The sequence below is a fragment of the Peromyscus californicus genome, unplaced genomic scaffold (genome assembly GCF_007827085.1).
Source record: "Peromyscus californicus insignis strain IS unplaced genomic scaffold, ASM782708v3 Scaffold_12__1_contigs__length_115047231, whole genome shotgun sequence".
Lineage (NCBI taxonomy): Eukaryota > Metazoa > Chordata > Mammalia > Rodentia > Cricetidae > Peromyscus > Peromyscus californicus.
In genome coordinates, this window is record NW_026294413.1 from 106,533,201 (window position 1) to 106,554,951 (window position 21,751).

At 40.5% G+C, this 21,751-nt stretch overlaps 1 protein-coding gene across 1 annotated transcript in view; it reads right to left on the reverse strand.

Annotated features, from left to right (window-relative positions):
• The window catches only part of Ngly1 (N-glycanase 1), a 63,394-nt gene that overhangs the window by 6,034 nt on the left and 35,609 nt on the right, over nt 1-21,751 (reverse strand). The window contains exons 5-10 of the mRNA XM_052734057.1: nt 18,472-18,694; nt 14,697-14,818; nt 13,225-13,370; nt 11,800-11,910; nt 9,205-9,369; nt 5,226-5,411 (exon numbers count right to left, since the gene is read on the reverse strand). Coding sequence (XP_052590017.1) covers nt 5,226-5,411; nt 9,205-9,369; nt 11,800-11,910; nt 13,225-13,370; nt 14,697-14,818; nt 18,472-18,694 — 953 coding nt within the window. The remainder of the gene's footprint in view (nt 1-5,225; nt 5,412-9,204; nt 9,370-11,799; nt 11,911-13,224; nt 13,371-14,696; nt 14,819-18,471; nt 18,695-21,751) is intronic.

Consider the following 21,751-nt stretch of genomic DNA (forward strand, 5'->3'; position numbering starts at 1 on the left):
AACACCATGACCAAAAGCAACATGGGGAGGAAAGGATTTATTTCACTCACAGTCTATTTAACAGTTCATCATCAAAAGCAGCAAGGGCAGGAACTCACGCAGGGCAGGAACCTGGAGGCAGGAGCTGATGTAGAGGCCATGGAGGGGTGCTGCTTGATGGCTTGCTCCCCATGGCTTAGTCAGTCTGCTTTCTTATAGAATCTAAGACCATCAGCCCAGGGATGGTCCCACCCACAATGGGCTGGGCTCTCCCTCATCAATCATTAATTAAGAAATGCCCTACGGCTTGTGTACAGCCTGATCTTACGGAGGCATTTTTTAAAATTGTGATTTCTTCCTCTCAGATGACTTTAGCTTGTGTCAAATTGTCATAAAACTAGGCAGCACAGTCATAGCCCCTGAGGCTTGCTTCTTTGTTCATTTCATCCTGAACGCCAACCACATTTGTCAACATGCATGCTTGCTGAGTGACTAAATGAAAAATTCTTGACATAAATGAGTATAGTGACAGAAAAAAGGTGCTCAAAAGTTGAGCTTGAGATGTAAATCAATCACCAGGAAGCTTGTGAAAGGCTCTGAGCACTACAGAGATGAAAGAGAAAGGATAAGCAGGTGAACTCAAGGGTGCAGATTCAGTCCACACATTCAATCATTCATTCTTACATGCAGCAGACTGCAGCAAACACTGAATATGTATTAGGCATCAGATATACGAGTATGGCAAGAAGTGGGAAACGATAAAGGAGATCTTGAAGATGCTGCTGCTCTAAGAGCGACAAGTCTATTCTTACATACAGCTGCTGAATAAACGTGAAGACAAGGTGCACGGTACATAGTGAAAAGAATCTACAGAATGGGAAAGTCCCAGTTAGCTGGGCCTGGACGTTAAGCAAGCTCTGAGGACAAGCAGTCAGTCAAAAAGGAAAGTAAAGGAGGCTCTGAGGAGAAGGCAAAGGGCAGGGTAGTTGAGGTTCTGAGAAGGCAGAGGGTAGGGTAGTTGAGGCTCTGAGGAGAAGGCGGAGGGAGGGTAGTTGAGGCTCTGAGGAGAAGGCGGAGGGGAGGGGAGGTGCACAGCAGAGCACCAAGCAAAAAGAGGCTGGAGAAACAGTTGGAGTAACTTCTGGAAGAACACTTAATTCAAGAGCTACTGAACTTTGGAAAACATTTCTCCAGCAGAGAAAACAGCACATGCTTGAAGGAAGCACAGCAGACAGGGAGATAAGCTAGGTCATCATTCTCCTGGCTTTTAAAGGGGAGGTGCTCACTTGCCTCTCTCTCAAAGAGGGTCCTTTTCTTGGTTTGACTTTTATGTTCCTTTCAATTCAGATAATACTGAACACTGTATTTGGAAGCCAGCAAATTTAGTATGTCTGTGTGGCCTTGGGAGGTAAGAGTTTCTAAGACTTTGAAAACAGGCTGCTTGTTATCTGCTGTGTGGGATGTCACTGAGTAAAGGAGTGCTGGGAACTGGCCTACTAGTCCAAAGAGCTGGCAAACAACTAAAGATGGTTGATGTCTCTAAACGGAAGAAACAAGGTTTAATGAAAATTGCTATTCTAAGTCTCTATCTTCCTCCCTTCTTCCCTCCCCTCTCCAAGATTCTAGTACTTTTATTGATTTAACATATTTTTACAGGATTTAACCCCTATAGCTAGAAACACATTCACTCAACATAAAGCACTGTGCCCTACTCTACACTAATCAAAGCATGTCTCAAATAGGCATGTGTGCTTTCTAATGACCTTTGCATTCATTCACATCTCATAACTCCTCATACAATGCACCCTTTCTGACTACAATGTTCTTTTTTGATCCATGTATCAAAACAAGCGATATGTGCCTGCTGTTTTGATGAACACCTACTCATCTTTCAGTGTCCAGCTCAAATACTGCCTGTTCTATGGAGATTTGCCCAACTCCCACAGCCAGAGCTAATTACCTTAGCGTTTCCATAGCAATGCACTGACATCCTTATTATAGCACACTGCATGGTAGTTAAGATGGCTGTTTATGTTTTCCCTGTTAGATGGTAAGAGAAGGGACTCATATTCATTCATATAGCTAAGAAGAGGCCTAGTATATATAACAGGCACCCAGCAAATGTCTGCAGATGAACACACGTGTGGAAGACCAAAGAGAAGTGTGCCAGAGCTGTCCTGCTTCTCAGCACACTGCACCTTCTGCCACACATCATCATTTTCTCTACTATTATTTTCCCTAGCAACACTGATGGCTAGGGAGAAACATGAGCTTTCTTCATTTCAGCAAGTACAAGCTAGGTCCTGAGTAAGGAAGCTTCTTTTCCATTCTACTTTCTGCTTAGGAGTTTTTAGGCTAAAGACAGTCTTCTAGAAGATGTCTATCTTCTACCAACTACACAATCATTAGAGACATGCACACCTTGAAATTCTAAGTTTTATTGTTTTGTTTTTATGCATTTCTTTAGTTAAGTAAAAATACTTGTGAAATTACAAGCGTAATAATCCCATAACCCTTTCTTGGTTCAGTAAGGATTCCTCTCTTTATTATTAAATTTGATTATTTATTAGTCAGTTTGTTTGTTTACTTTGGTTTTTCGAGACAGGGTTTCTCTGTGTAGTTTTGGTGCCTGTCTTGGATCTCGCTCTGTAGACCAGGTTGGCCTTGAACTCACAGAGATCCGCCTGGCTCTGCCACCCGAGTGCTGGGATTAAAGGTGTGTGCCACCACTGCCCGGCTTATTAGTTTATTTTTAAAGATTATTTGTGTGTGTGTGTGTGTGTGTGTGTGCACACGATGCACGTCTATGTGAGTGTATGTACACATGTGAGTGTGAGTATCTACGCCCGTGCATGGGTGTGGCAGGCCTCTTCATTTATTAATTTTTATTTCTATTTTTTTTGGAAGCAAGGTCTCACCCTGAACCTGGGCACATGTTTTCTCAGGCTGGAAACCAGAAACCTCTAGTAATATTCCAGTTTCTGCCCAACTCACAGATAGGATTATAGGTACGTGTAGAACCCAGCTTGTTTCACAGGTGCTGAGGTCATGATTGTATACCAAGTGCTCTTACCTTCTGAGCCACCTCTCCAGCCCCCATTAGATGGAACTTAAACTGAACCTTCTAATAGGGAAGTTGTAAGTTTAGAAACAAAAGCTCACAATGAATTCAAGACAGGAAGCAGACCTTAGTTTTATTTCTTTGTACTGTCTGGTAGATGCTTATGAACATGGCACCTGTATTCTGTGACTTACTGTTTTATTCTACCCAATGTCTTACAAGCGAACAATGTCCTATTTAAATATTTTTTGTAAGTTAATTTTAAAGCTCCCTATGAGTTAATCAACACTGTGTGTGTGTGTGTGGGGGGGGACTACTATCAATAATATGGCCAGGGGAAGGGCAGCTAGATGGCTCAGTGGGAAAGGCACTGCCAAACAGTCTGCTGACCTGTGTTCAGTCTCTGGAACCCACAGAAAGGTAGAAGGAGAGCATTAACCCCATAAAGCAATCCTCTGAGTTTCACACATGTGCCATGGCATGTGTGCCCATCCCCTGCCCTCCAATATTATCAATAAAAAATACAGTATTATCTATTCATGTCTTGAGGGTAACACAGATTATTTGTGGTGTTTCCAAGGAACAGGGATGCTTAAAAGCAAAGCTCTTATTCCTTATGGGTAAAATTACAATAATGTGCAATTTAGTAAGTATAAGTGAATAACTACAGTGCAAGCTTCATTTCTTCAACATTGTAGGGCACAGACAGGAAATAACCAGTACTTGTGCTCAATTACTCACATCCTAATGATGCTTGTAAGATAGTTAGCTTGCTGGACATTGGGCTAAATCCACTAAACTTCCCAGCTGCTAGTATTTAGCAGGTTGGTAATACATGGTTGTGAAAGAATTGGGGGGAAGGAGAAGGAGGGATGAGAACATAAGGGAACTGGATGGTTGAGCTGGGGGAGGGACGGAGAGGAAGAGCAAGGAAAGAGATATCTTGATCGAAGGGGCCATTATGGGGTTAGGGAGAAACCTGGTGCCAGGGAAACTCCCAGGAATCCACAAGGATGACCGCAGCTAAGACTCCTAGCAATAGTGGAGAGGGTGCCTGAACTGGTCTTCCCCTGTAATCAGACTGATGACTACCCTAATTGTCATCATAGAACCTTCATCCAGCAACTGATGGAAGCAGATTCAGAGATCCACAGCTAAGCACTGGGCCATGCTCTCTAAGTCCAGTCGAAGAGAGGGAGGAAGGATTGTATGGGCAAGGGGGGTCAAGATCATGGTGGGGAAACTCAAGAGACAGCTGACCCGAGCTAGTGGGAGCCCATGGACTCTGAACTGACAGCTGCAGAACCTACATGGGACCAACCTAGGCCCTCTGAATGTGAGTGACAGTTGTGTGGCTTAGGCAGTTTGTGGGACCCCTGGCAGTGGGACCAGAATTTATCCCTAGTGCATGAACTGGCTTTCTGGAGCCCATTCCCTACGGAGGGACACCTTGCTTAGCTTTGATCCACGGGGGAGGAGGGGCTTGGTCCTGCCTCAGCTTGATGTGCCAGACTTTGTTGACTCCCTATGGGAGGCCTTACTCTCTCTGAGGAGTTGATGGGGAGAGGGTGGGGGGGGGGGGTTAGGGAGGGGGAACTGTGGCTGGTATGTAAAATGTAAAAAACCTTTTAAATAAAAAGAAGAAAAAAAATTAAATGATAGCACTCTTACATAGTTATGTGATAGACAGTCATGAGGGTTATTGGTTACTTGACTACTTTTTCCTATGAAAGAATTAAATTCGGGCAGTGGCGAAGAACACTTGTTGCTCTGTAGAGGACCCAGGTTCAATTCCCAACAACCACACTGTGTTTCATAACTACCCATAACTCTAGTTCCAAGTGACCAGATGCCCTCTTTTGCCCTTTGGGGATACCAAGCATGCACATGGTGCACATACATATATGCAAGCAAAACACATACATAAAATATAATGAATAAATCTAATGAAATTTTTAGAAAGAATTACATTTGAACGCTGATGAAAATGGATATTTCCATGCTATAAGTGCAAGAATCTCTAGTGCATTTTTGATAAAATGTTGAGAACATGATTTTCTTTTCCCATTTAAAGAATTATCAAAAGCAATTATATCAGTTTTCATATTGTATATAATTAGAAAATGGAGGCAATCTATATGTTTAAACAGTAATACAAATTCTAAAGTTTCATGCATTAAATTACCATGTTCCAGTCTGTTTCAACTTTTCTGAATATGGATTCCATTTTCCACACACCGTTCTCCCATCCAGAGATGTGTTCATTGTTGTCTGAGACTCGGATATAACGGTCTTTTACAATATCATAACGGAGGTGAAACTTCTTAGAGATCTTCTCATTTTCAGAAGGGATGAACAAGGTTTCCTTTCTCTTAAAAAAAGTACAAATTCTATTCAACATTATGGAGACATGAAAACAAAAAGAAGAAATGTTATACACTATAATAAGAGGCCCACTCAAACTGAAAAGGAAAAATGTATTACACCAGAGAAAACTCAGAAAAGATTTTACAGCTTACATATAATGAGTACAATACTGATACAATACTTCTCTTGCATTGGGAGAGAAGAAGTGTGAGTTGGGATTTAATTTTCATCATCTATGGTGGTGGTTTGGATGAGAATGGTGCCCATAGACTCACATGTTTGAATACTTGGTGTCCTTTGGAGAAACTATGTGGGAGGGATTAGCCTTGTTAGAGGGGTGTCATGGGGGAGGCTTGAGTCTTCAAAAACCTCCTGCCATCCTAGTGAGCTCTCTGCTTCCTGCTTGTGGATCAAGAAGTGAGCTCTCAACGGCTGCTTCAGTGCCTGCCTGCCTGCCCGCTGCCTGCTGCCTGCCTGCTGCTTGCTGCTTGCTGCCTGCTGCCTGCCTGCCTGCTGCTTGCTGCCTGCTGCCTGCCTGCCTGCTGCCTGCCTGCTGCTTGCTGCCTGCTGCTTGCCTGCTGCCTGCCTGTTGCCAGCCACATATAAGTCACTTTGGTCATGATGGTTTACCCCAGCAATAGAAAACTAATACATCTACCTAAACTCCTTCATTTTTCTCTTTTCCACTCTTCCACCTCCATCTGTGACTCTGACACTAAATCTCACTCTCATCTTTGCACTCTTACCTTTCTAAAAGCCTGATCTAAAAGCATAATGTCAGATGCATCTCTTTTTACCAATACTCTCTCTTCCTTTCTATTTTTTTGAGACCAGATCTTACACTATGTGCCCAAGGCTGGTCTTGAACTCACTATACTCCTTCCTACTTACTCATCCTGAATACCAAGAAGACAAGCTTGTGCCACCTTGCCCAACTGAGACACTTCACTTTAGTGACTCTACAGCACTTCAAACTCTTTAGCAAGGCTTACAGCCTGTAGATGACTGTTCACTGCCTGTCAATGAGATCTCAGTGTTGCTCTTCCCTTTGCTGTGTCTCACTATATTACTTTCCTCTTAGTTCCTCAGAAAGGGACAGTGGATTCTTGCCTCAGGACCCTGACCCATGTCACCCTCTGTCTAGAATCTCCACATACATGACTCTTTGGCATCCTTTAGGCCTCAAGCTTAAACCATTTCACTAAAATGTACTTTCTTGATACAATAAGTTAGGAATTTGTCAAAGAGGTATTTTGTCATGTAAAAATTACTATAAAAGCCTGTTTTGGCTTAAAATCCCAGACAAATTTGATGTTCTCATCCAAAGTAAATCAATGTCTGATTTAAAAGTAAATAGTCTTTTCTACCCCAAATCAGTGAATACATCAAACATCTGAAAGTGAAGATATGTTTCTTCTGTGTCTGTATGTGTCTTGACATGTGGCTTGTCCTGTACTCTGGGTTGAATGATTTTTATAATGGGCACCTTCTCCAAAGTGTGACAGCCTAATTGCTTCCAGATATTGCCAAGGGCCGCCAGAAGGCAAAAGTACTCACTGTTGAGAATCAGCAATCTGTGTCAATATCTTGATATATTATTTTTTATTTCATCAGGACAATGGGGTATAATTTTGTATTAAACTTTAGGCTCTTGATATTAAAAAGTACAAAAACTCCCTAAGTACAAGAAACAATGAACACTGTAAAAATAGCTAACGTGTGTGCGTGTGTATGTGTGTGTGTGTGTGTGTGTGTGTGTGTGATTGTTAATGTTTTAAAATAGTAGCACAAAGTGGGGTGTGGTGGTACAAACAGAATCACAATACTGGGAAAGCTAAGGCAGGAGGATATCCAGTTTGAGGCCAACCTGACGTACACTGCAAGATCTTATCTAAAAAAAATACTAAAAACTATATGAAAGAGAATATATGAAAAAATATAATTCTCTAACAGAACCTCTATATTGCACTGTCTAAAGGTAAATAAAAGAAAGTTATTTTTTAGAATTTGATTTTAATAAGTTCTATTTTAACATTCTCAATTCTCTTCTTAACTTGTCCCTTTCTCTCTTTGCTCCTCCTTCTTCCTTCCCTCTTTCTGTGACATTGAGGACTCAGTACCTTGAGAATATGAAGCAAGTAATCCTACAAACCCACATCCTCTGTTTTATCAAAGTTATTTCAGAATGCGTTACCAACCAAAGGAAATATTTAGAATGATTACCTATTCTCTATTAAAGGATGACTAATTGTCAAATGAAAAGAAAATGTGTGTACATTACTGAATGTAGCATTATGCAAAGAAGCAAAACAACATGTAATAAGATTAATATTTCATAAAAAATTGAGCTCAGGCTGGTCTCAAACTTGGAGTTCCTCCTGTCTCAGCCTCCCTAGGGCTGGAACTACAGGCATGTGCTATCACTCCTAGCTTGTATAAAACTGTTAAGATAAAACTTTCCTTTCTGGTAACAATATCAGCAGTATTTTCTTCTTGCTCCAAATGACTGTGATTAAGATCCAAATATTTTTAGGATTAACATTCCTTCCTGCTCACTTTTAGAACTCTCATTTGTAAAATGGGAGTCAGTGGTTTCTTTTTAAATCCACGGCACTAAGATGGTCTCCAGCAACTGAGAAATTCTCAAAGTTTTCAAAAGGGGAAAATGATCTCGTTCTGACCCAGATCATATTTTAAGTTTAATCAGTGTATACCCATGTAAGAGGAAGCACACTCACCCTAAAGATGAAAAGGAAATGAAGACCTAAATAATGTCCATGCTTTCAGTGAACACAGCTGTGAGTTAAATGCGCTCTCTTTAATGGCTTCATCTAGATTCAGACTCCTAACTTGCACTGTGTCAGCAGTGATCGGAACTATTTGTTGAGCTTGGCTGTTGTAATTCTACAGCTAAACCAACATTACTAGCAGCCTGTCACAGATGATGGGATAAACAAAAAAGCAAACACAAAATTTAATGGGGATAATTCATTCCTTTAGAACACCTGAAAAATGTTAATGCATATTTACATAAAGGTAACATAAAACATTAATTTGTTCAGAACTGTTGAGTTGTCTGGTAACAATATGTGATGGATCACTTTCCTTTCAAGCACTTTTCATTATGTAGCTTCCTAGATTATGTTGAATAATCCAGCAATGCTACCTGAAGCTCTCTAGGTAAGAGGTGATCCAATGTACTATGTCTCAATGCTTTTTACAGAACATTGTACACAGACTTTCACCTGAGCCCTAACTGTAGAGTTAAGCTACACAAATCAGTTCCAGTGATATTACTTCGGTTTCCAGAGACGAGACACGTGATAACAACCCTTCCTTCAGCACTGAGGACTGAACTAGCGGCTCACACATACTTGGCAAGTGCTCTAATGCTGAGTCTCACTCTAGCTCTTCTTTTCCCTTTTCATTTTGATAAGTTTCACTACACGGCCACACTGAACTTGCAGCTCTCCTGCTTCAGTCTCCCTAACATCTAGGGGTACAGGTCGGTGCTAACAGGAACAGCTACCTAAGAATTCTTACAGACTACATAAGGAAGATTTTGAAAGCCTTAACCACTAAAGCAACAGATTATAAGAAATGTGTCTATTTTAGTTTTAAAATGGAAGAGAAATGAGATTTAAATCTTGTTTCATATTGTAAACCTATCCCTATATCCCACTCATAAAACCTCCCAGTAGGAAAATGACTCTGCTCTTTTGCCAACTCAGTTTTCCGAAAGCCAAGAGTGTAGTACAGCAAACAAGAAAGTCTGATTCCTTGGCTAGAACACATACCTCTAGACCCATTTCACCCCGGGCTACTCTCCAAGCCAATGACCCAGACACTCTTCCACCAAGTTCTCCAGGTCGCGGGGTTTTGGGAGATATAAATTCAACCAGCTCCACAATTATCCTCTGGAGAAGTTCTTTTCTTCTGTTTTCTGACAATGACAGCTGCCTCTGTAATGAATGTTTAAAATCAGAGTTTAGGGAAATACAGAAGTCCACCAATAAGCAAAATAAAAACATTAATATTTTCAGAGGTCTTGAAAGATGGAATTAATTTTATTTCCACACTACTTAGAAAATCTAAAAATATGGAAAACTTAATTTTATATATTTTATTTTGAGAAATCATTTAGCACCTATTTTCAACTCTTCATGACCTGGATTACTGAGCTTTAAAATGGGAGGTAGCACCTTCTGTTCTGGTTGCAATGGACTAGCTTGTCATATGCCAATGGCCTTGCTAAGAAAAGCTACACCCACCCACCCACATGTGCACACGCAGAGTGGGGGAGGGGAGACGGATTCAGCGTATAAAATAGGAAGCTACCAAGGAGACAGGATGCAAGAAGATTCCAGTGGAGGGGAATGAACTAATGTGAAGGGCCATACTGTACTCCTCTCCCCAGCCAGGGACTTGCCCAATATTAAGCAGTATGAGAAAGAGGCTGAGAAACCAGGCACAAAATGTGGGCTGAGTCTCTGAGAAGCAAGACAGAATTCCTAGCAGAGCAGAAGGCAGGGAAACCTAAGCAAATGTAAATGCTCCAGCTAGGTTCACACATTTCCAGGCCAGGGTCTCCAGAAAGGTGAGTGCGACCAGACTGAGATCTTGTCACACACATCAATCGAGAGTCAGTTGAAGGGGATTGGCTTCATTTTTCTTGCCAGGCAAAGCAAAACAGTTGTTTCTTAAAGTATGACAAAACTGTGTATGTACACAAAATACTACCAAAGAGGTATAAAGTGACTTTTCCGTCTCAGACCCCTAGTTCTTCCCTTCTCCAGTAATCACTATAATCATTCCATACCTTATTTCAGAAATTTTCATACATACATTTATATATACATTTGAACACAAATACAAGTGCATCATTATCGTCAAGATACAGCTTGATAATTAAACAAGTCATTTTTTGTTTCTTCAGATGGGGTCATACTGTACAGTTCAAGTTAGCCTGGAATTCACTATCTTCCTGTCTCAGCCTCCCAATGACTAGGGTTGCTAGGATTACAAGCATTTACCAACAGGCTCAGCAATGACATACTGTATGCACGTGTACGTGTGCTATACATGTGTGTGGTGTGTATGTATATGTGGTGTGCAAATATGTGTGGTGTATGTGTGTGTGCATGTGTGTTAACCAGGTTAACGGTTAACATCAGGTATCATCCTCTATCTTTTTCCATCTTACTTTTGAGACAGGACCTCTAATGTCCCTGAATCTTACCACCATAACTAGACTAGCTGGCCAGAAAGCCCTGGGACCTACCCGTGTGTAACTGCTAAGTGATGGGGTCACAGGCACAAGCTACCACATTTGTAGTTTACATGGGTGCTGGGGACCTGAACTAGATCCTCATGTCTATGCAGCAAGCACGCTGCCCACTGAGCCATCCCACCAGCCCACAACCACATCTTCTCATGCAAATACTCAAATATGGAAATGTTGTTTTACTGAACTTTGAGAAGGAATGTGGCATTTAACATAAAACACCATAATACTTAAATGGACTATCCACATTTTCCATGAATAAAAAGGCACTGGCTTATTAAATAGTCTTGCTAGAAAGATGTTACTACTTTAGGGATTTCAACAGGGGCTCAGGATATAGCTCATTTAGTAAACTGTTTGCTTAGGATCCCTAAGGCCCTGGGTTCCATCCATCCTCTGCATATATAAACTTGGGTATGGCAACTAGTCAACATGTAGAGACTAAGAGACTGCAGAGTTCTCAGCACTCAATGGGGACATCTATAGCACACCCCTCCCCTCGTCTTGGGGGTCACTGAAGAAGGGGGCAGAAAGACTGCAAGAGCCACTGTGGGTGACTGACTCTAAGCAAAGACACAGCAGGTATCACAGCAGGGCAGTTGTACATGTAAAACTCACAGCAGTTGTGACAGTGTGCACAAAACCTGCTGCACAAGCTCAAATCTGACAAAGTCTCAGCATGGAGGCAAGGAGGTGGGCATACCCACACCAGCTAAGGAGCTATTAGGATCAGCAAAATTAGTTTTCTTTAAGGGTGTGACTCCTGGCAGGCAGATAAAGCTCCAGGCAGGCCAGGCCTCATACACAAGAATATTTGGGCAGCACAAATTATACAAAAAATAGAAGAGGATATGAAGTTGGGTGGGTGGGTAGGGAGGTAAAGTGGATCTGGGAACAGTTGTGGAATGGTGAATATGATCAAAATATACTGCATGAAATTCTCAAAGAATAAAAGAAATTTTTTAAGAACTAGGCATTGGTGTTGCACTTGAGGTCAAGGTTACATGAGACCTTGTCTCAATAAATTATTTAAATAAAGAGTTAAAACTGGCTATTCCTGATATGTAAAATTTCAAATGTCCTTTTTAAAATGATACCCATCACATACCTGCTTATTAAGCCTATTAATGGTTTCTCGAAGTAACTCTTCTGTAACCTTGGTCCTCCTGGATATCACCTCATCATGTTTACAAGAGTATCGCCAGGTGACATCAACTACCTGGAACCAATCACAGAACACAACTATTTAACAAAATCACACTGATCCTTTATTTTCTATAAATAGCTATAATGCAACTCAGAAAAATATCACCCTTTGTTAGAATTTTAAAACCAGGGTTGAGGGTATTGCTCAATCAAAAAAAAAAAATGCTGAGCATGGAGGATTTTAACCATAATTCAGCACTTAGTAGACTGAGGCAGGAATGCAAATTCAAGGCCAACCTCAGCTGTCATAGTAAAACAATGAAAATGAAAGACATTGAAGAGAATATGCCTTAATTTTTTCAACAAAATACACTGATAAGTAAAAGGATCAAGTTTTCAGAATATTCGGGTTTCAGTTTAAAGCTGATGCCACTGCAGAATTAAATGAAGCAAACTTTGCCCTCATGATTATATTATTCCACAGCTGATTTCTAACAGAAAGGACAACTGAGGGAAAATGTTCAATCTTCCCAGCACACTATGCCAGAACAATTCATTATCTACATGCTCAAAATAAATTTCAACCGAATTAACTCCAACTGGATCAGAGTTTTACATTAAGATGTAAAACTAAAAATATAAAAGCTCTAAAAAGAAAACAGGAGAAAATTATTGCTATGAGGCAGGCAAAACTTTCTTAGATACAACATGAAAAGCAAAATCTGTAAGAGAACATGCTAAACTGGATTTATGACTTTGTTCTCTCCAAATAATTTAGAACTCACCAAGCAAATCTTTGCAACATATAATTCTAAAAAAAAAAAAACAACTTACATAAGAACATAAAAAGAAACTTTCAAAACTCAGAAGAGAACAAAATACACAATGGAAAAATAGGCAAAGGAGACGCAGGTTTGGAAAATGAACACCATTAGGACAGCACACTGGGAAAGCACAACTGTGCTCTTGCTGACAGGGCTAAATTTAAAAGTGAAGCCACACTAAACTTAGGCAAAGGTGTGGAGAAACTGGAAGTCTCATGTATTTCTGGTAAGAAAATAAAATGATGCCACTCTTTGCAAAATAATTTGACAATGATCCAGCCATTTCACTTCTAGGCAGTTATCAAAGAGAAAAAGCAAGTATATACTTGAATTCTTGTAGCAGCTTAATTTAAAATAATAAAAACTGAGCCCACCCAATGTCCATTTATAGGTATATGGATACAAACATCCCTTGGTATACCCACAGCTGAAAACACTGATTACAATGAGTTATGGTATATACAAATGACATATTAAACAGCATACTGCAAATGTATGTGACCTGTATGTCAAACATACTTTAAAATAATTTTATTCTTGGAATGCTTTCTCTTATGGCCTACCTCATCTTTAGAGAATGCTATGATATAGGAAAGCTTTTTGCCCCATCCTATTTCATAAAGGAGAGGCTTGTCACAGACATCTTCACACGCGTCACAGTGCAGCCACCGCTGCTGAGAAGAAGAATAGACTTCTGTCCAAACATGGTCTACTCATGTGGGGTAAGAGAAAGAAAAGGGAAATAGAAGTTTATAAAACAAGAATGACTTCGATAACTGTATGTAATGATTCTTAGAGCACTTTGTGACACACACAATTGTAGAATATTTGTAATTAAATTCTTTAAAATGTACTCAGTTTAAGTCTTAACCAAAAATAGTGTGCTGTAACTCTAAAGCCAGCAAAGCTTTGAGCAAAGCATCAAAACTTTGAAGGAATGAATGTGACTTCTGAAACTACAGTCTCTCTTGGACCCAGAAGAAGGCCTAACAGGATTTCTGGTTATTTATGGTCTATTTTTAGTTTTAAAATGGAGTCTCATCAATAGGTAAATGGATAGCCAGGCTGGCTTCCATCCTCCTGCCACAACCTCTGCTGAATGCTGGGACTACAGGCATGTGACACCATACCCCGCCTGAGGCTCTATATTTGATTCTGTGAGGAGACTATTAATTGAAGGTTTCATCTGATTCTAAAATAATAGTGGAAATAAGGAAAACCCTGAAACATAGAAAGCAACCAGACATAACAATAATTTTTAAATGAAGACCAAGTCAAATACCAAGGCTTTCTTCAGAGTGCTTGTGTAGACTGTAATATAGCCATGAAAACTACAATCCCTTAAAAAATGATCTCTACAGCACATTATTACATATGTTCCCATCCACACAGAACAGGACTACCATGAATGTCATGATAAAAGATTAGAAGGATAGAGTCCAGCTCCCAGGAATAGGGTTAGCTGTGTTACAAAAATCTTATGGAGCTTCGCGAATGCCTGTGACGTTGGTACTGCTGTTACTTTACAGAAGGTATGGTGGTTTGAATAGGAATGGCCCCCATAGACTACTGTGTGTGAATGCTTGGCCCATAGGGAGTGGCACTATTAGGAGGTCTGGCCTTGTTGGAGTAAGTGTGTCACTACAGAGGTGGGCTTTGTGGTCTTGTATGCTCAAGCTACACCTGCTATGACTCAGTCTCCTTTTGTTACCTATGGATCAAGATGTAGAACTCTCAGCTCCTTCTTCAGCACCATGTCTGCCTGCATGCCACCATACTTCTTGCCATGATGATAATAAACTAAACTTCTGAAACTGTATGCCAGCCCCAATTAAATGTTTCCCTTTATAAGAGTTGCTGTGGTCATGGTGTCTCTTCACAGCAATAAAAACTCAAACTAAGGCAGAAGCTGAATAGAAAACTTAGGCTGACATAATAAAGACAAAAGGAGGGGCTTAGGCCATAAATCTGAATTTTAAGTCTATAGAGCCTTTTTCCTATCTGACTTCCTCCTCTCTCCTACCACATGCTGTACCTGTGTAATCCCACACATATCGAGCTTCAAACCCTAATGCACGGCAGCACAGCGTAAAACAATTGGCCCACTCGCCACAGCGTCCACATCTTGTCTCCAAAAGTTTCTCAGGGTTGTTATATCTGGTTTAAAAAAACAACAAAGACAACAGCTGTGATTCATGATTAAAAGCCAATTTTTAAAGAATTTATATTACTTATATCCTAAATATCAATCATGATTCTTAGTTTCTTGTTTTAAAATACTGATTAAAGCACCTAGCCTATATAAGGTATTGTGCTAGTCTTTGTGAACCATGCTTAAATGGTGGAACTGTCTTCAGTGACTATAGTTCTGAGCAAGGGATGAACACAAATAATTTCACTATATGCAGTCAGTTTAGTCTTAATTAAAAATGGGTGCTACCTAGTCAAAGAAGGAAAGTACACTGATTAGCACTATCACACACACCATCAGCTCAGGATCAGTAATGCAAGCCATGGAATAAAGCTAAGACATAGGCGAATGGCTGGAGAGGGGAGTTTTCATCTTGAATGTTTTGAAAAATAAGATGTAGATGTACAGGTTTTCTGAAAACTGTGATTAAGACATTCAACAGTTCTCTTGCAAGAAAATTAGCTTACCGTGTTTAAAATGTAATTAGCTTTAAAAACTACTCAACAGGTTTTAGCTTGGGGGCAGGGGCAGGGATTTAGCTCAGTTGGTAGGGTACTTGCCTAGCATATATGAAGGCCCTGGTTTAATGCCCAGCACCAAATAAAGATGGCATGGTATTGTGCAACAGCAATCCCAGCATTTAAGAGGAAGAAGGAGGAGGATTAGAAATTCAAAGTCATTTTTGGCTGCATACAGAGTTCAAGGCCAGTCTGTGCTATGTGAGACCCTGTTTAAAAAAAAATCAAAACTAGGGCTGTGGGGATTAGGGTTTGGAGAGATGGCTCAGTGGTTAAGAACACTTGCTGCATAAGCATAAGGACCCACGTTTGGATCCAGTATTCATGTAAAAAGCTGGGTATGACCATGCATACTTGAGACTCCAACGCTGTGGGTGACACAGACAGAAGGATATCTAAAGCTTGCTGGCCACCAGCCTAGTTCCAGTTTCTGTGAGAGACCCCATCTTAGGAGAATAAGGCAGATGATGATTGAACAGGACTTCTGACATTCTCCTCCGGCTTTCACTGTGTCCCTGTGAACACACCTGTGCACACCTCGACGCCTCACCCCCATACAATGATTTTAACTTAGTATAAATTCCAGTTTTCTTTTTACTAATGATTTTGATTAATTCTTTGGACACACTTAAAGATGCTCGCTAATTTACCAGCAAGATATCTACAGCATTCTCCTGAAAGTTATTTACTCATAAAATTATCCTAAGAATGGAGGGCATGAGGAAGGTTCTGCCACTGTGTGTCCAGTCCTCTAGCTGGACAGAAAGTCAGCCAGGCCTGGAGGAAAAGGAAGCAGTGCCCCGAATGAGCAGGCTCCGCAGTGACAAGTTTGTGGAGTGCATGTTTTGCTTAAGCACAGTTAAATGACTTTAGAATTCAGTAACTGAGAAGAGATGTAAGTTTACATTAAGGCATAACAAAGCGTTCAAACACCCTAGCCTTGGGCCAAATCAAATGGAAGAGATCAAGAGCTATAGTTCAACAGTGAATCATTGCACCCCAAAACTAAGTAAGGCCTTGAGTTCTAGTTCTGGCACTATAAAAACAAAACAAAACACGACACCCCAAAAACATGTTTATTACTCCAACATTGTATAAACAACAGCTACAAGTAAAGCAGGAAAATGGTTAGAAAACAAATAAATAAATCGCATAAATATGTTAGGCAGCACCACGCCATACTATTAAAAACAAAACAAAACAAAACAAAACTGAGGGAGATTTAACTATGTATGGTTCTGTAAAGAGGCTGTGTAAAAAAAAAAAAAGAAAAGAAAAACACCAAAAAACAAATAAACTGGTTTTAGATAACCACTGGGTATTATATTCTTCTATGTATAATGTAGGGCTGGTCCCAAATTAGGACAGAACTGAGTCCTATAGTCCCAACAGAACAGGCCTTTTTGTACATAGGCAATGGAACTAAACTTCCTAAGTACTGCCTATTAAGAAAATCTAACAAACCAGGCAGTGGCAGTGCATGCCTTTAATCTCAGCAATCGGGAGGCAGATCTTCATGAGTTCAAGGCCAGCCTGGTCTACAGAGCGAGTTCCAGGACAGCCAGAGCTACACAAAGACCTTGTCTGGAAAAACAAACAAACAAACAAACAAACATACATCTAACAAGAGGCTTATTATAAGCTAAAGGTTGGGAAAAGTGAATTAAAAAATTTTAATTTCCCAAGTTTAAAATGGAGATGATTAGTCAGGCTTAGTGGTACACATGTGTAATCTTGGCATGTAAGAGGATCATATTTGAGCTACACAGTAAGACTCAGTCTCAGAAAACCAAACCAATCAACCAAACAAGAAAAACAAAACAAAAATGCAGAGACTGAGACAGACAGGAAAGGTGGGGACAGGGAAAGTCCTAATTAAAACAAATTTCTGCCTTTATAAGTTACTTTTACCTCCATATCTGATGACTAAATAAAGACAACACTGTACTCTTATAATGATCAATGGTATCACTGTTATTTTTATTGTCCCTGTATATCCCCATCCATAACACTTTCAGAACTTAAAATGCTATGAATATGTTTAGAAATTTATACCTTAGAATAAGGAGTCAACAAACTTTGCATAAAAAACAGTAAGGTCTAGTGATCAGCTCAGTTGGCAAAGTTCCTGCCTAGCATGCACAAAGCTATTAGTTTAGTCCCTAGCACTGGATAAACTGGGTACAGTGACACATGTCTGCAATCCTACCACTCAAAACAGAAGTTCTAGTTCAACCTGGACTATACAAGACACAGACACACAGGTATGATAGACAGAGAAGACAGAGAAAAGGAGACAGGGAATATTTTGGCAGGTCTTATGGTCATCAGCTCTCAACAACTCTGTTGTAGCTTGAAAACCGTCACAGCACCAGCTAAGTCAGTATAACTGTGTTCTAACAAAACGAGAGAACATAGATATGGCTGGGTCTAGTCTACTGGTCTTCAAGGGAAACTAGCCCACTCGAACATGTGGCTCTGGCAGGCCTTGCCCTTCTCCCCCATTCCCTCTGCCTTTGCTAAAAACCATTAGCTTATATTCCTAAAGGTAGTCACCAAGGTCTATTCCCTTATTTGGCCACTTCCTCCTCCTGAGGCTGACTACCAAGGTCCAGCTATCAAAGTACTGAAATCCAGAAATCAAAAGTCCCCTTTGGCTCACCTAATTAACATGCCCAGTTAAAATTAAACTTCATCCTAACATGGGTTTCCTCTTGTACCTTTATAAACTGCCATTTCCTATGTGCCACATCTGTCTCCTTTCTATCCACAGGTAGTCTTTTGTTGTCCCCTGCCCCCTGGACAAATACCTTGTCCCCTCTCCTTTATTCCTTTCCCTTTCACACTTGTCCACTATCTCCTGTGTTTGACTCTTCCTCCCTGCCCTCTGTTCCTCTGTGGCAAATAAATCTCCTTTGTGCTGAAAAGTTGGCCTTGGGGGTCCTGAGCCCATACTTTTCCTTTTAAGTCTAGTCTGCAGACCTTGATCCTAAAGAAATATCAAGTCCAGTGAAAATGGAGATTAAAAAGCTAATTTCATAATTTATTCCTGTTAAGAATCCCACTGGAAGCCCCTCCAACCTCACTTGGTAGGCACCCACCTTGGGAACCGGTTGCTCAACTGGCACGCATCACAGTAATGGTCCTCCACGTTGTTTGCACCCCACTTCAGCTCATCATCATTGGGCAGCAAGGCTTCATCTCTAGATCTAGTCTCTCCACCACAGTTGCTGCACAAAATGTTATTCACCCAGCAGAAAAACTCCTCTTTAAACCAGTGCAGGAGCTCCAGTAGAAGGAAGTCCTCATCACTTACACTGGTACCTTGGAAGTTAGGAGAGAATCAGTTAATGTTTAAAGCTGACAAAACACAAAAACTCCTATAGAGTTTATGCTCAAATTGGGAGAAGAAACATGTGGAAGTGTAAGATGATAAAAGCTCTCACAAAGAACATGTATGGAACAATGTTAGATGCTGTGGTAAGTTTAACACATAGTAACCTGTGTGACTTGACAGTCACAGCAGAGGGTGTGACCACTGCAGCCTCTGTGCTAACTATGCTGTTAGCAGAGCATGGTACTGTCTCGAGGAACTAGGGTCAATTTGAAATCGACCCATAAAACACAAACGAGATAGAAAAATATGGATGACTTTGAAAAACATTTTAAAAAATGGCTACATTAGGGCTGGAGATACAGCCTCGTGGTGGAGCACCTGTTTGATATGTGCAGGTCACCATCAAGTAAAATGTTAATATTGGCCATATTAAATTTGCTACTAGGTACATACACAGATAAACATGAAACAGTAAAAAAAAATGACAGGTGGAAATCAAAATACTAGATATTTTAAACATCATGCTGCTAGCTTTTCATTTATTTTATGTGTATAGGTGTTTTACCTACATGTATGTCTGTGTACCGAGGCATGCCTGGCGCCCTTGGAAGCCAGAAAAGGCATCAGATCCCAGGGGACTGGACTTACAGAACATTGTGAGCTTCCCTGTGGGTAGTAGGAATCAAGTCCAGGTCCTCTGGAAGAGCAGACAATGCTCTCCAGCATCTTTATCTTTTTTTTTTTTTTTTTTTTGAGACAGAGTTTCTCTGTGTAGTTTTGGTGCCTGTCCTGGATCTCACTCTGTAGCCCAGGCTGGCCTCGAGCTCACCGAGATCCGCCTGGCTCTGCCTCCTGAGTGCTGGGACTAAAGGCGTGCACCACTGCCACCCGGCTTTTTTCTTTTTAATCAGTGCTTCAACTGTGCAATAGAATTCACCTGTGGACATACATTCCAAAAGACATAAACACAAAACCATATCTATGGTATACAAAACAGCCCCAGGAAGTAAGCATGACACAAAATATTTTGTCTAATTTATCAATAAAGCACTACCTCCTATATCTATTTTTAAAAATTACATTTACTCAGCTGGGCAGTGGTGGTGCACGCCTTTAATCCCAGCCCTTGGGAGGCAGAGGAGGAAAGATCTCTGAGTTCAAGGCCAGCCTGGTCTACACAGTGAGTTTCAGGACATCTGGACTACACCAAGAATAAAACAAAAGGAAACAAATTACACTTACTCATGTGTATGAGTGGTGTACCACAGTGCGCCCATGTGAGGGTCAGAGGACAACCTGTAGACATTGGTTCTCTCCTCCTACATGGGTCCTCAGAGATCATAATCAGCTTGTTATGGCTAGTGGCAAGTGGCTTAACTTACTGAGTATCTTGCCAACCCCTCCTACCACACTAAAGACCATGGCTTCTCTGGGAATCAGGGCGACACACACGAGGTCCTCTCCACTCTGTGTACATATATTTGACATGGATTTGTTTGTTTGGGGTGTGAGTGGCACTACATGCATATGAAGTTGAGAGGACAATTTTCAGGAGTTAGTTTTCTTCTCCTATCACGTCGGTTCTGGGGACTAAAAAGTCATCAGGCTTGGAGGCAAACACCTTTACCCACCATGCCCAATCTTGCACATTTAATGTTTTGTTAGTAAATAAATAAAAATACTTATGAAGAAAATACCTACTATAATGTTAAGATCTAATCTATCTGATGTTAGTCACAGATGTCTGAAAGAGCATTCTTTAACAATACTAGGAGTGAAGATATCTAAAGGGATATCTGCAAATTTTTTAAAGTCATTTAAGCCCTTTATTAACAGGTATTTGCAATGTACTTACTCTTTTAAAATCAAGTAGTAAGTTTACATTAAGTTCTTAAAAATCTCAACTTGTATAGGTATGAAGTAACTTAAAATTTTTCAAAGGTGTATTAAACAGCAAGACTGTAAATTAGGTAAAACACGCTGTCATGACTAGAAGAGGTTGTCACAGACACAATGGAAAGGTTCTGTTTGATGTACTTGGCTGTCAATGCCACTCCATCACTGCTCCTTATAAAAGAGCTGGGACACTGACACTGACTGTCCACAAGGTCTCCACACACAGTAAGGAGGGGATAAGTAGACTGCGAGACCTTAGAGGCTACTCTCCACGACGGCTGACTTAGGGCAGTCATTCGGAGCACCGCCTCTCTGTATCTGCTGCATTTCTCCAGTATGCCTGCCAGCACGGCTGTCTGCTTGTGTGCACTACCTTCGGATACATTATACTTCTAAGTTTTAGTGCTAGGGATGGAACTCCGGGTTTCACGCATGCTAGGTAAACACGCTACCACTGAACCACACCCAAAAGCAATTTTAACTTTTAAAAATGTATTTGTGTGTATGGAAAGACAGAACCAATGATAAAATGGACTATGATATACATGTACATGCATGTGACATACCTAACAGTTTCTTAATTTATATAACCATTTATAAGTGGACCTGTATAGTTCAAACTCATGTTGGCCAAGGATCAACTGTACTCTATTCTCTCATAGCTTTGTCTGATATATTTCAAAAATTTAAAAGTACGGGGGGGGGGGCACTTATAGTTCAGCAATACATAGTGTTCCCTAATGGGAAAACTTGGTGCTTTTAAAAACTATTAATTCTCCCCAAATTAATTTGTAATTAGATAGAATCTCAAAATCATAAAAGATTTTTCCACAAAATTCTATGTACTAAATAATTTAACATGAAAAAGAAGAAACGCTAGATAGGCAACAGGGACTGGCAACTTAGCTCAGTCATGGGACACTTGCCTGCAATGTGCAAGGTCCTGGGCTCACACCAGCACTGCAAAGAAGCAAGCAAACACAAACAAACAAAACGGCTAGTACACTTCTCACTGAGAACCATAATGGCATCAAGTGCTTGATGTTCACTGGCTGACAACTGTGTATACCACCTACACAGCACAGGGTTATCTGTCATTCTATCCAAAGACTACTCTCACTGGTAACAACGTGCATGTTTATTAAATA